Source organism: Eleginops maclovinus, chromosome 16 (assembly GCF_036324505.1).
Source record: "Eleginops maclovinus isolate JMC-PN-2008 ecotype Puerto Natales chromosome 16, JC_Emac_rtc_rv5, whole genome shotgun sequence".
Classification (NCBI taxonomy): domain Eukaryota; kingdom Metazoa; phylum Chordata; class Actinopteri; order Perciformes; family Eleginopidae; genus Eleginops; species Eleginops maclovinus.
In genome coordinates, this window is record NC_086364.1 from 878,385 (window position 1) to 893,065 (window position 14,681).

Sequence of the window (14,681 nt, forward strand, 5' to 3'; positions counted from 1 at the left end):
TATATATTATACACATCTGCCATACATATCTGTTTATAGTACACATATCTGTATATTATACATATCTGCCATATACATCTGTTATACGTAATATATGCATCTGCCCATACCTCCTCATTCAACAGTGTAAAGTGTTTAAATACTTTCAATGTATTCCAAATATGTATATATTTCACATCCTCAAATCTTTATTGTTGTTATTGTAAATATTCTTCTCTCTTTTTGCACTATTTTATTTATGTCATTTGCACCATGTATGTGGAGTTGTTGGAGGAGCACGCGACATAAGATTTTCATTGCCAACATATACGCTGTATCTGCTGTGCATATGACAAATAAAACCTTGAAACCTTGAAACCTACTTGAGTAAAGTAGAAGTACTCAGGTCTTGTACTTGAGTAAAGTAGTAGTACTCAGATCTTGTACTTGAGTAAAGTAGAAGTACTCAGATCTTGTACTTGAGTAAAGTAGAAGTACTCAGATCTTGTACTTGAGTAAAGTAGAAGTACTCAGATCTTGTACTTGAGTAAAGTAGAAGTAATCAGATCTTGTACTTGAGTAAAGTAGAAGTACTCAGATCTTTTACTTCTTAAAAGTAGAAGTACTCAGATCTTGTACTTGAGTAAAGTAGAAGTACTCAGGTCTTGTACTTGAGTAAAGTAGAAGTACCAGAGTGTAGGAATACTCTGTCACAGTAAAAGTCCTGCATTCTAAATGTTCCTCCAGTGAAAGTAGAAAGTACTCTCATCTAAATGTACTTAAAGTAGCGACAGTAAAAGTAGTCATTGTGTGATTGGTCCATTTCAGAATAATATCTCTGATATGTTTTATAATGATTGATCATTAAAGTGTTCTCAGAGCTGGTAAAGGTGCAGCTAGTTTGAATGGCTTTGTATACTGCAGGGTAGCTGCTGAATTTACTCCAGGTGAACTAAAGTCTGATTTAAGGGCTGATTATATTTACCATCATTAATCCAGTTCTGTAAAGTCACTAAAGGGATTTAATAAATGTAGTGGAGTAAAAATACATGATTTACATCTGAATTGTAGTGCAGTAGAAGTACAAAGTACATGTACCTCAAAATGGTACTTAAGTAAGATAAGATTTACTTTATTAATCCCAGACTGGGAAATTACAGTACTTGAGTAAATCCAGTTAGTGCTTTATGCACATTAATGAAAGGTGATTTCTGTATTCTGTAGTTCCTTAGAGTCAGTGCACAGCATGATGGGGGACTGCAAAATGCTATAAAGGCAAATTGTTCCTAAATCATAATAGTCTGAAAAAAATGTAATTGGACCAAAGTCCCATTGAGAGGTTTAAATTGTGTTAGATTTTTATGTTTTATTACAATTAACTGGTCCAGCTATAACATCAATGGGTTTTATCACATTTTTGATCAAGTGCACATTTTATGACATTACTTATTTTATATTTTCAGGGAATATAACATTGTCTGGTGATACACTAAGGATAAATTACCAGGTTTTAATGGCACTCCAAGTCAACACAGGACTAACACATGTTTAAGTTGTACACTGCAAAAAATCCTGAAATTCCAATATTTAGCATGTTACATGTAAACATAATGTAAGTTCTTACTGAACTTGTTTTGAGAATAACGTTGTATTCAAGAGCAGCTTTTCTAAGATGATGAAGCTTGTTTTAGAATATTTGACTTCAATTTTTTTGTTTTAGGTTAATTTACCAACAAATTGAGCTGCTATTACTTTCATCACAGAGTTTTAGTTGTTAGAAATGTTTTAAGACTGACCACTAGCAAACATTTCAAGAATCACATGGGATCCATAAAATACATTATATTTATTTCAATAACTATAGAGTTCAGTGGCAGACTGTGTGTATGTAGTACAACATGAAGGCAGGACACAGAAACAGGCAGTATGTTTAGGAATTGCAGTTCATTCAGTCAGGTTTAAACCGGGACATCTGTCAAACACACAAACAAGTCCAATAAGGGGCAGGCAGAATAATCTCATTCCTCAGGATACTGTGAAATCACATGAAAGCTGTCTGGAACCACATCAGTGAACGGGACCCTGGACAACATCAGCTGTCTGTCCCCTCACGGCATTCACTGAGGAAATGTCAAAGGTCATGAAGCAGGAGTCAGTGGACAGCAAGAGTTTAAGCTCATCACTCAGATCCAATAATGATGACTGAGCCACATTGCTGACAAAGACTGATCTGTCATTGGAAGCTTAGGAGTAGGCCTTGCATTGGGATACTTTCTTCAAACTTGGAAAAATACTTCCAAGAATACACTTTCATGCTCAAAATGTGTCACTGTTTTCAAGGTAAAGAGTTTCTAAGAGGACAAATAGTTGCATTCATCAAGATGTCAGAGAGAGGTAAGTCAGAGCCAATAACCAGTAAACGAAGCGTGCCTACATACAGCCATCACAGCAACTACAGCATTCATTTGGACTTTTTGGATTTGGTCATTTCCTGCTGATGAATGTAAGTCCAGTTTACTAGTTTTTTAAATTAGGACAAAGAAAAACAGCTTGAATAGATTTACTTGCTGGATTGCTGGGCTTTATTCACCAGATTACGGGAGCCGACAGGCAAAAATGCGTTACAACACTTGGTGACGATGGGGAATTTTAAAGTTGGCCAGTTGGTGAAGACATTTCTTAATTTGCATGTGTTTTGGCACATTTGTGTTTTATATTTAAATTGTTTTAAAGACAGGGAAGGCAGGTATCAAGGTTTAAACACAAAGCAAGCTTTATTCCAAAAAGTTGATTCCAAAAAGGGGGACCAGACAAGGTAATGTAAAAATCCACATAACAAAGACAAACTAACAAACACTAACCAGCACAAGAAACAGGTACAGAAACATGGACAGGATAACCAAACAAGGAGCAATAGGGGAGACAAGACTAAATACACAGAAGGGTAATCACATGACAAGACACAGCTGGGGAGGGGAGGTGAACCGGAGGGGCAACAGATCAAACAATCAGTAAGAGCAGACAAGGAGGAAGATACATTTCAAAAATAAAACTATCAACAAAACCCAAGAATCATGGTTGAATGAGTTGGAAGATAATTCCCTGTTAAGTTATCATTTCAAATTAGAGTTTATCTTAAATAAATGTTGAAATGCAAACCCTTAATGAATGCTAGTTTAATGTTTCAGCATGACATCAGTGAATTAATGATGGACTGATGGAAGCTTGATTACCATCCAAAGATTGTAGTATCACTTTGTTTCACAGCCGTTTAATTGAAAATGTAATATTAAGTCAGCAGATTTACCTAAATCTTAGGCCCAGTTTATTAGAGTATCCCCTAATTAGTAAATCATAAAACATCTAGTTTAATCCTTTTATGTGTTTAGTGGGGTTTTAAAAATGCAATGTTTAATATGTATACATAGAGGGCAGCATTTTACTTCTACCACTGGGTCTGTACCTTGATGACAAAGGGCATTTAAACTTCCAGCAAAACTCACACATCACAGTATAAACGGGAACCCTGTTGGTCTGAGTTCTTTGAGAGATTGTGCAAATATATTAGACAGACTTCACACTGGACTGAGAAGGTGACAAGTATTTATTTGTAAATCAACAGTGTTAACATGTGCATCATTTATACTATATAAAAAAACAAAGACAATATTCATAAAGAATCTGTTAGTACATGCTGAGTATAAAATACAAGGATGGGGGGGCTGACAGGTTCCGGATACGGAGCAGAGCTGAGCGCTCAGAGGACAGTCTGACATGCTGTATGTGATCAGAGTTAATGTGAAGTGTGTCAGTGGGGGGTTGGTTGTCAGCGCGGATGATGACACATTTTTGATAACATTTAGTTGAGCCGTTACTCTGAAAAAAGAAGGATGTAGCAACAGAAACAGGTGCTAACTAAGCTAACGTACTAGCATGGAGCCTACTCTCACTCGACATTATGTGAAGTTACAGGAAGTAGTTTACATTTTCTTTTATATATTCATTTATCCATGGAAAGACATTTCACAAGCAATGGTAGAACATTTCAGTAGTAACACCTGGAAAGGAGAAGCTCCTGGACCTTTTTCACAGAGGACAATTTGACGGCAGAAAAAGTCAGTTCAAACAACTTTGAACATTTAGAAAACATTATAGGACATTTTCTTCCCGCAAATAAGCAAAATGGTTTCATATGTCAGTTTCAATATCTAGCTTGCTGCACTAGCATAAAACTAGAAACCAAACTGACCTAGGACCAAAGGTTTATTTGCTTTATTTTATTGATTGCTAACCGTTAGCTTCTGGGCTAACGCCATGCGGCTGCTCTCACACCCACACTCTACACTACATGGAAATTACATCAGATACATAAATTATGCAACATTTTGACTATAAAAACTATAAAGTTAAGTCAATGATCAAATATAATGTTGTTTTTTATGGCTTGGCTAGTGATGCGAAACCAAGGCACAGATGGTCAAACTTGATGTCTTATTCTACGATCCAGCTCCAGCTGCACTGTGGCCATCAGTAGTACAGCTGTCACAAATGTTCTAACATAGAGAGCACACTTTCAAACAATCTTTCAACAAATGCAAAACAGTAAGAGGGACTAATGTCTTGTGTAAATGAATATCATGCAAATTGTCACTGAACCTCAACAAGACAGTGCGTTAATTATCTCTCTGTATTAATGTTGGCAGGCAGAAAACGAGAGGCCATTACACACAATATAATTCAACCATTACAGAGAATACTGGGGCTGCCTGAACATTACGGAGGTGACAGCTATCAGTGCTAGTTTATCCATTCATCACATTTATGTTTTTGTCAAAATGTGTTAACAATGGCTGAGCTCCAGTTTATTTTTCAAATGTCCCCAATTAGGGGAGAGCATATGTTGCTGCACGCTCAGAATGCTTTTAGTAGATCATCTTTTAACTATTAAATTGTGGAGATAATGGAGAAGCTTGTTTTTTATCATCATAAAGATGTTGTTGTATAGTGTCCTTCAGAAGGCCATAGGTGACACCTCTGTCGGTGTAGCTACCTGGATTCATTTCTAACTACTCTTTTTATCTGCTGTCATAGTTTGCGCTGCTGTCAAGGTGTACGTTTTTGGGATGTGCATTATGAAAGTCTATTGTAAGAAAATCCTGCAAGGTGTATAACTGGCTAAGCATATTGCATGCATGACTTGGTTTAGCAAGAAACTCAAGTGAAATTCTGAGAGGCTCCAGAGATTCAACAGCCTCTCATAAAATGTAAATGATATTAACTCATCCCTGAATTCCTAGAGTCAATATTGTTGAAATAAAATGGAAATACTGACACTTATTCCTATTAACGCCCATACTTCTTAATGAGTAATGATTGGCAGAAACCTTTCTCTGGCTCAGAGTGCGGAGCTGCAGTTCTGTGACAGAAACTGAAAAATAATAAATGGAAAACATCACTAATAATAGAAACTGTAGGTTATAATTCACACATAAGCTATCCTATCCTAAACCTCATCTGCCCAGTGACGTGTGGAAATAAGACTTGATCAGGAAGACCACACCTTGAAGAATTCAATATTATGCTGACAATATAACTTGTGTTATTTATGTCTTTTTCCCGTGTTCTCACAAGCGTCTCACTGAATGCTTCTGTCCTTTGTCTCCACTGGGTGGAACACTGAGCAAGATAGTGAGGTAAATAAATCCACTAGCATTAAGCATGATGTACTCAACCAATGACCTAGTGACTAGTTTAATTCTATCCGTGTCAAGAAGTAGATAGAAAGACAGTTAATGGAAGTCTATGAAAAAATTACATGATGGACATATTAAGCATGTTCCTTTCTTTAGGCACTACATGTGACCTGAAAGATTTATAAAAAAGTATCTTAAACACATAAACAGCATCTTCAATGTTTTCATTAGGGTCCAACTTCTACACAATAATGTCAACGTGTGGACACCTGGACATTTCATGGGTATGGGACTGTCCAAATACTTTTGGCCATATAATATACAATTTATAGAGGTGACACCTGGTGCTGACACACCTTTCATGTCTATGCTTCCTGTCATGGAGCAGCCTGCTCTCCCTGCCCTGTTGCTCACTTTGTTCCACATATATCCAAATCTGACACATTTCTATTGTATTGTAATAAAAACTCGGATAGAATTTTTCATTAGAAACAATTCACTAGCATGTCCCATATAGTAAAAAAGGATCCATCTCATTTTTCATTTGGGGAAAAAAAGGAAATATAAAACATATCTTTCTTTTTCACATCTCGCTGTGAATGGATGAAGAGCGTCATCGTTCCTCTGATGGAGGCTAATGGAGAGATCAGAGGTGGCTCTCTGAGTCGCCTTTGTCAGCAGTCCCGTTCTCCAGGGGCCACGGGGACAGTCCCAGTTCACTGAAGCTCACGTTGCTCTCGTTGAGCCGCCGAACGCGGTACGTCTCGTAGTGGATGTTATGCGTCACGTCTTTCAGGTCCTGCAGGTGAGACCTTTGCGAAGAACAAAACAGGAGGATTAAAAGCTTGGTAATCATTTTGCTACTATATTATTATCCAGACCAAAATATGACAGATAGAAGTTGCGGTGCTACAGTAGCTCGTCCTTCTTTTGGAAAGGATAAATGTTTAATATGTCCAGGAAAATCTAATGGTTACAGATGGTTCTCAATTTCCTATCAAGAACATCAACATAGCTCTCACTCTGGTTTTACAACGATTATACATTTTTTAAAAATAGAACAGGGTGTTAATGTGGAAAGGTCAGTTTTTTAATGCTATTTGACATGCATCCGGTCTTACCACCAGGATGGAATCTCACTTTGCTCCTTGTTAATGTACTGGAAGGTTTAGAGTCCACTTTTCCCCCTCAAGATACAAATTATTTGGTCAAATTAGCCTGAGCACTAGGGTTAAGGTAGGGTGGTAGCTGGGGCTTTAACTGCTGTCGTTTAAAAAATATATACAGTATTTATTTAATTTTTACAGGGTAACACAATCAAGAAAGAGCATGATACCAATACGTAACCCGTTTTTCCACTTATCCCAAACACAGAACACATTCTCCACACATGCAATAAAATAATAAAAAGTATACATAAATAAATTTGGTAAAAGAAAAAAAAAGTCATACAAATAATAATAAGTAAATAAATCCGTTGGTCACATGATTTGTGTGGCACTCTGAACTGTAGCATCCTGGATGAAAGGTGGTATAGGAATTACGTTGGAGTGATTGGTTGATGGATTGATATTGATCTTGACCGTCACAGTGGTCTGTTTAACATGTCTAATGACTCCTCACAAATGACGTCTCTTTATGATAGAGAGTAGTAACGCAGTCAGTCTCACCTGATGAGCAGATCTCTCAGGTAGGCAAACTCACAGTGTGCCACATTTTCAACTGCGGAAACAGAAACACAATTATTTTACATTTGACTCTCCAATGCAGCTAGTGAATTCATTTCAAGAATAATACGTTGTGTCTGTTGGTCTTTTAGTAGGGTTACGGAAACATTCCGAAAAAGATTTTCGTGAAATTTGGAAGAAAGGGGTGCATGGGCGACAGAAGCACCCATTTAGTTTTGATAATAAACACGCAACAATTTGGAAAGTGATCTTCATTTTTTGTACACATTTTATAGACAAGACACCAAACTCAAAAGAACCACTTCCCAATTTAGGAACATGTCAATGCTACATTGCCCTTAGCTGATGTCCATTATTGCTAATGTTGCATTTAAGATGTTTTTGTGTTGGGACCACGAAAAAATCAATAATAAGGGCAGTAACGATTGAGCCATTTTACATGTTGTTCAGGACTGAATTCAATTACAGTCACCAGGATGGACTCAAGTTACTTTCACATCAAAAAGTAAAAATAGTGCACACAGAAGTCTATATTCACGTAAATAGAATATGTACAGAATGTGACATTAAATGTTGTACAGTAAGATGAAATTAAATACTGATTATCACAGTGATAGCTATTAAGATAAATAAATGTTAAGATGATAACAGATGAATGCTGATGGAGGCACTTTACAGAGCTCAGGTGTTTAACCATCTAGACTCATGTGGTCGGGAGGTGAATACATCATTGGAAGAAAAATGATCTTTGTTGTAATGTTAAAGTGAGGCTTTACCTTCAATGATTCCCCACTTTGTTTTACGTCCCAGCACCTTGTGTCCATTCACCTGGTGCTCCTTGTCTGTCCCCACCACAGCAAAAGGAATGCTTTCCTGAATACACAATATGAAATAACAATATTCAAATGATCATGTCTCAGGCACGCTCATTCATTCATTTAAACATGTGAGCTATCAGTACATGATGAACAGTTAGCTGACAAAGTAAATCTATGGAGGAGTGTAGACGTTACCCTGATCCTGTTGTTAACGACGCTCTCCTCGGGATCCTCATCGTACTCTTTCTGGGGGTAAACACGAATCCCATTGGCTGCTAGGTCTTGCCTTATCTGTCAAAGAGTCAAAGGTTATTAAAGAGTGAGTCGAGTTAGTCAAGCAAGAAAAAAGGTTTAATTCATGTCAACCTTCAAAACATAATCTGTAAGGAACTAAAGAAAACAACATTTGGATGCATCTTTGTGTGTGTGTGTGTGTGTGTGTGTGTGTGTGTGTGTGTGTGTGTGTGTGTGTGTGTGTGTGTGTGTGTGTGTTCTCTTACCCTCTCTTTGAACTCTTGTCTTTCCTCAATGGTGAGTGTGTCAGCTTTGGCGATGACAGGTACAATGCTCACGATCTTTCCCAACCTCTTCATGAACTCCACATCAATTTGGCGTAACCTGGAGACAGACAGACCTGTGGTCAGTTTGGACACAATCACAGCACAAATCTGAAGAAAAACAACTTCAATGCTTTAGCTGTGTTAGCAATATGACTGTATTGATGGCTATGTTGCTGAAACTGGTCTCTTTACAACTATTAGATAGACTGCAATACATTTTTATAAGACATGTATCTGTTCCCTAAGGACAAACCTGCCTACCATGAATGTATTTTGTTAAATACATTCCCAGAAAGCAACTAGCGTGACTTAAGACGTATGGCAGCTACAGTGGGAGAATCTCAGTGTTAGTATTATTAGATCTCAGCGCTGCATTTGACACTGTTGACCACAACATATAGACCGACTGGAAATCTGGTTGGGACTTTCGGCAACAGTAACTAAATTACTAAATTGGTTTGAATCCTACTCAAAGGACAGGAAACACTTTGTTTCTATAGGCAGCTACAGAGTTGACAAATATGACATGTGGGGTTCCTCAAGGCTCCATCTTGGGGCCTCTTCTCTTTAACATCTACATGCTACCACTGGGTCAGATAATGAAAAGCAACCAAACAGGTTACCATAGATATGCAGATGATACACAAATTGACATTACCATTTCACCAGGAGACTATGCTCCAATTCAAACACTGAGTAAGTGCATTGAACAAATCAATGACTGGACGAGTCAGAACTTTCTCCAATTAAACAAAGACAAAACCGAGGTAATTGTTTTTGGAACAAAGGAGGAATGACAAAAAGTCAGTGCTGAGTTTCAGTCAGCAATGTTCAAAACAACAGCTAACGCCAGAAACCTAGGTGTAGTCCTGGACTCTGACCTGAACTTCAACACTCACATTAAAACAGTTTCTATATACCTGTGTTATTCATGTTTTATGTTCATTTTATTCTCTGTGCTTTTTAATAATTGTTTTTATATGCTAATTGTTTATGCGTTTCTTAATGTCTTTCATGTTTGTAAAGCACTTTGAATCGCCTTGTGTTGAAAGGTGCTATATAAATAAACTTGCCTTGCTTTGTAAGACAACATGAAGCAAGCAGAGGGAATTAAGGACCTACACACTGATTTTTTTAATAAAGTTTGCTGCTTTGAATAAGTGAACTGAAGTTTATTTGGACTTAATATTCTAAGTCTGTCCTGACACATTGCAGAGCATCAGACAGGCGTGCGATGCCTCGTGCAGCTGGTTTCACCTCTCCCTTCATTATTTTGTGAAAAACATTTCCTGAATATAACTGCTGTTCTGCATTTGTCACTGTGCTCCCTCAGCCCTGAAGGTGAAATGTGATTAAAGCTCACATCGTGCTCATTACCTTGTTCTAGCATTACAGTGATGTTATCAACAGGTTAAATTAGAGAGCTAGGTTATAAAGCTGATCAAATCAACACGGTTTGTGAATTAAATATCTAACTGGGACTATAAAGAGCAACATGCCTGTTTTGAAAAGAGGCCAAAATAAATCAGAAATCCTTGTTTTGATGCTGAAACATCAGACCCAGTGTGAATGAGGGCTGACCTGTGTCCGGTGGGGGGGAGGAAGTAGATGCAGCAGTGGACTCTGCTGTCTGGTATCCTTCTCTTCCTGTTGATATGCAGCTCTTCTCTCAGGTATTTCTCATACTGCTCATTGACGTGCTTCACTATGGGCTCCCAGCTGGAGAGAGGGGCAGAGGAGACAGTGTTACCACGGCAACGTTTATACTTTGCCACAGAGACACCTGCAACCAGACGCTCTAATATCATAATGCATCTTGAAAATGGAACATAAGACAGGGAAGATAGAGCCCCCAATAAATATTATATTCTGCAAATTCCCTACTTGATATTATTTGTTATAGGAATCTGAAAAAGCCATCAAAGCCATTCTTGTTGGTTGCAGCTGTGGGTCAAGAAGTGTGGGTTAGGGTCAGGGTTGTTTATGTGTAAATGTACTCAGAAACTAATAATATTACATAAATGAGACCTCTGAAAGGGAACACATACATTGTTCACTTTAACATCTTCATTACTGTGGTTATTTGGGGTGGTATTACTATAAAGTCAATAACGTGTGTCCTTCAAAGACTACATTTCCCATGAACTTGGTTGCTTGCTGATTACAGCAACTGAATGCAGTTATTTGCAAACACTATCATACTCAGATCTGGGAAACACCCCCCCCCCCTCCGCATCTGTCTTTTTTGTCCCCCCCCCCCTTTACCACTCACCAGTTCTCGTTGTTGATCTGGTCACCAAATCCTGGAGTGTCTATCACTGTGAGCTTCATCCTCACCCCCTTCTCCTCAATCACTACACAGAGAATGACAGAGTGGGAGGGGTTACATGAGCAGAAAGTAAACATTAAAAGTATATCTAAAGAAAGTTTTCCAATAAAGCATGTATAAAAGGACAGTGGTGCAAATAGCCGCCTTCATTTAATCATGTTATACTGAAATAAACCAATCACATTGTTGAACAGTGGAAAAACCCACACTGAGGGTAATGAAACCAGGTTGGCACATCCAAATGATCTTACAGGTTAAGTTTGGTAAGGAAAATAATCTGGAACCACAGTGTCAGGGTTTCCAATTCCTTCTGAGATCCCTGTGTATTTGTGATTAAAAAAGAGACTTCTTCTTTCTACACCACTCTATGACCCTAAGCAGTCCAACCATTTCAAAACATAAATTGACATACAGATTTGTCATTCCAAAAAGCTGCTGGTGTGTAAAGTTGTGAGCCTTTCATTCAGAGTAAAGATACCGATACGGATGTGGCTATGGGTATGGTAAATCCTTGAAAGCACAGGAAGTAAAACGTGTTATGATGGGATCAAAGTTCTACCTTCGCTGAGTCAATGTAATGCATGTGTGGATGTTTGAGAAAAGCCGTGCAGTAAAGACTATCATTTGAGTCCATTTCCATTGTTGACTTAGCACACAGGAATCTCCTATGAGTGGAAGCATGAGAGCATCATTCTGGAACCTGCTCATTAACATTTTCAATAACCTGCAAGGTAACAACTGGTGACAACTGGTTTTACTGGTTCACACAACCTGAACCACAGAAGACCTAAAGACACATGTCATAAAGAACATACATGTCAGTATACATGTTATGAATATTAATCATCCATCCATATGGGTATTGACTCTTCAAGACATACTAGAAAAGACTAATGTTGGCACTTTTTGTGTACTTGCACAAGAGTGTCTCACATTGTATTTGACACTGTTACAAGGGACGTAAAGAGCTGGGAGCGATAGAAAATACACACACACACACACACACACACACACACACACACACACACACACACACACACACACACACACACACACACACACACACACACACACACACACACACACACACACACACACATCTTTAACTAGGTTTCTAATGGGTTTCACAGTTGCTGGAGGGTCACAACTGCTTTCCACTTCCCAGACTCTCCTGTCTTTATAGGCGGTGAGGTCAGCACGGCCTCTGACTGAGTTTTGGGAAGTGTTGAGGAGCTGAACATGTGTACAGTAACTCCAGATCTGACGCTCCAGGGAAGTTTCCACGTCCGGCATAAGGATGTTTTACGGAGATAAGAGCAGGTAGCTGGAGGTGATGAGTCTGTAAACGCCTCTCAGTTCGTCCCTCAGGCAGTGATAGTAAATTCAAAGACTCTGAAAATGCTTTTGCTAACAAGTGAATAAAAAAAACTGTATACCACACAAACTAAGACCTTTAATAAAGAGCTAACTGTCAGCTGTGTTTCACTTGGGACACAGTTGAAGAGAAACACAGACCTATGGTCCAGTTTCACTCTGACGGTATACCGTGGAGGCGAGCTTCACTTCCGTATCTGCTCCTCACATCCTGTTGGTTCATCAACATGCTGCCTTCATTTTTGGAACCTCTTTCACCTTTTTTAGATGTTCCTTTCCTTTAACTTCACCATCATAACAGTTTCCACTTCTGCATAGAAATGATCCCAACCTCACACTAGCCGTTTTTTTTAATCGTTACGATCACGATTCACCATGACTCCAACCCCCCTGCACTCAGAGTTTAAGCTTCTTCCTTCGGGCCGGAGGTTAGTTGTCCCAAAGTGTAGAACAAAGCGGTATAAAAACAGCCTTATTCCAGCAGCAATCGCAATAATGAACAAGTTGTCCCAGTGTCACACAGATGCTATGGAAGCAATGCCTATTTATTCATACATTTTGTGGAATGCTCATGTGATTACTAGTGGTTTTCAAATGTTCTTAGATGTGATGGAGCAGGGGATACTTTTAAGAGATGTATCTATTGTCTTTAAAATGTGTGTCATAATGGATCCCTTGTCTTTTGTCTGCAAACCAAATCTACGCAAGGGTCACGTGGCATCCTCCAGGTCTGAAAAGTGAAGTGAAGTGTAAACCTGCATTGTTTCTACTGGTGTGCAGACTGCAACATCGCTGGTTGCAAAAATAATGATATTGTTTAGAAGACCTTTGAGAAAATGACTCTACTTCTGACTTGTTTTACCTCTCATACAATTCAGAGATTATGGTCTCAATCCCTCGCTTTGATTCTTCTTCCACGGAGCATTATGTCTATTTCTGTAAATTATATTTCTATATATTACTCTAATCTATTTTGTGCCTTGGTTTTAGCTCCACTGTCTCCTGTCATTTCTGATACCAAAATGAAGGATTCATAACCAAAGTGCACAAACCAATTGGGGACCATCAGGTTTCCAGTTCTTACATACTCTGTTACGTTAACTGTCTTCTGTGTTTGAAGTCATTTTTAATCCCAGAGATAAAGAAATGCATTTTTATTGCTCTGGTACAAAAATGCTATGAGCATATTGTCAAGGAACGCGTTAATTTTATGCAACCAAGCCATGGATCTTAATTTCACATCCTCTTTTGTTTAAAAAATGTAAAACCACTTCCTGTTTCGACACTTGGAAGTGCCCAGTACCCCGCCTGAGGACAGCAATGTAGCCTACAATACTCATTGGTTACTGTAGCCTGTGACGTTAGCAGTTAGCCAAACCCGGCTAAACTTAACTATAGCATCCAACAAGTTAGCAGTGAGCTAACTACAGGGTAAACTACTAAGCAAACAGTCTACTCCATCCTGCACAAAGGTTACTGACCAGCATCAACTTTGCCAATGACACCGCTGCAGGTTGTAACCATAGAAAAGCTTGCTCTTCTTCACCAGCTAAGCTAACAAGCTATCAGCTAATTTGCAACTGCACTCATGGACTGATCATCCACTGGGCATTAGTAGATTATAGTAGATTACACGGCTCAATTAGCTTAGAAATGCTGTACTGAATTGACCTTTTAAATATAACAACACAGACCTAAAGATCTCGTCCGAGATGTTTAATAAATATTAAGTGAAAGTGAAGTGAAACACTTTCCTGAAAACAGCAGGTCACATGTTTTATGAGCCCTTTATGTACTCCTGTTTAAAATTGCTTGTCAAATTAACATTAGGTTTTCAGACCGGGGATGTATGACAGCACAAAGATAGACATTCTACTAGGAATCTGCAGTTTGCTTCTGAATTTTGTGACCATATTTAGACTTTTTACTGCAATGCGATGTTTTTCAGCAGCATACTGTCATGGTCACATTATACCTAGACAGAGTTTTTCCTGAACAGTTTTTCATGGTTTCTGTTTAAGAGTGTGCAGAGCATAAATGTGACAAGCCTGTATTTACATTGAGAGAACATGTGAGTGTGCAGGAGCAGATGTTTATGGACCGTGTCATGGTCTGCTGCTTCACATTCTTTAAGTCACGGATGATAGGAGCATCGCCAAACAACGAGAGACAGATATTTCTTTACGACGTCTTTTCACATTAAAAGCCACACACAAACACACGCACACACACACCATTTC

At 38.5% G+C, this 14,681-nt stretch overlaps 1 protein-coding gene across 3 annotated transcripts in view; it reads right to left on the bottom strand.

The window, feature by feature from the left end:
- Window positions 1-3,569: 3,569 nt before the first annotated feature.
- Window positions 3,570-14,681, bottom strand: part of septin12 (septin 12) — a 75,550-nt gene continuing 64,438 nt past the window's right edge. For all 3 annotated transcript variants that reach the window (XM_063903671.1, XM_063903673.1, XM_063903672.1), the window contains 7 exons: window positions 11,011-11,092; window positions 10,320-10,457; window positions 8,679-8,796; window positions 8,374-8,469; window positions 8,137-8,233; window positions 7,343-7,394; window positions 3,570-6,484 (listed from right to left, as the gene is read on the bottom strand). In XM_063903671.1, coding sequence (XP_063759741.1) covers window positions 6,319-6,484; window positions 7,343-7,394; window positions 8,137-8,233; window positions 8,374-8,469; window positions 8,679-8,796; window positions 10,320-10,457; window positions 11,011-11,092 — 749 coding nt within the window. In that variant the 3' untranslated portion in view covers window positions 3,570-6,318. The remainder of the gene's footprint in view (window positions 6,485-7,342; window positions 7,395-8,136; window positions 8,234-8,373; window positions 8,470-8,678; window positions 8,797-10,319; window positions 10,458-11,010; window positions 11,093-14,681) is intronic.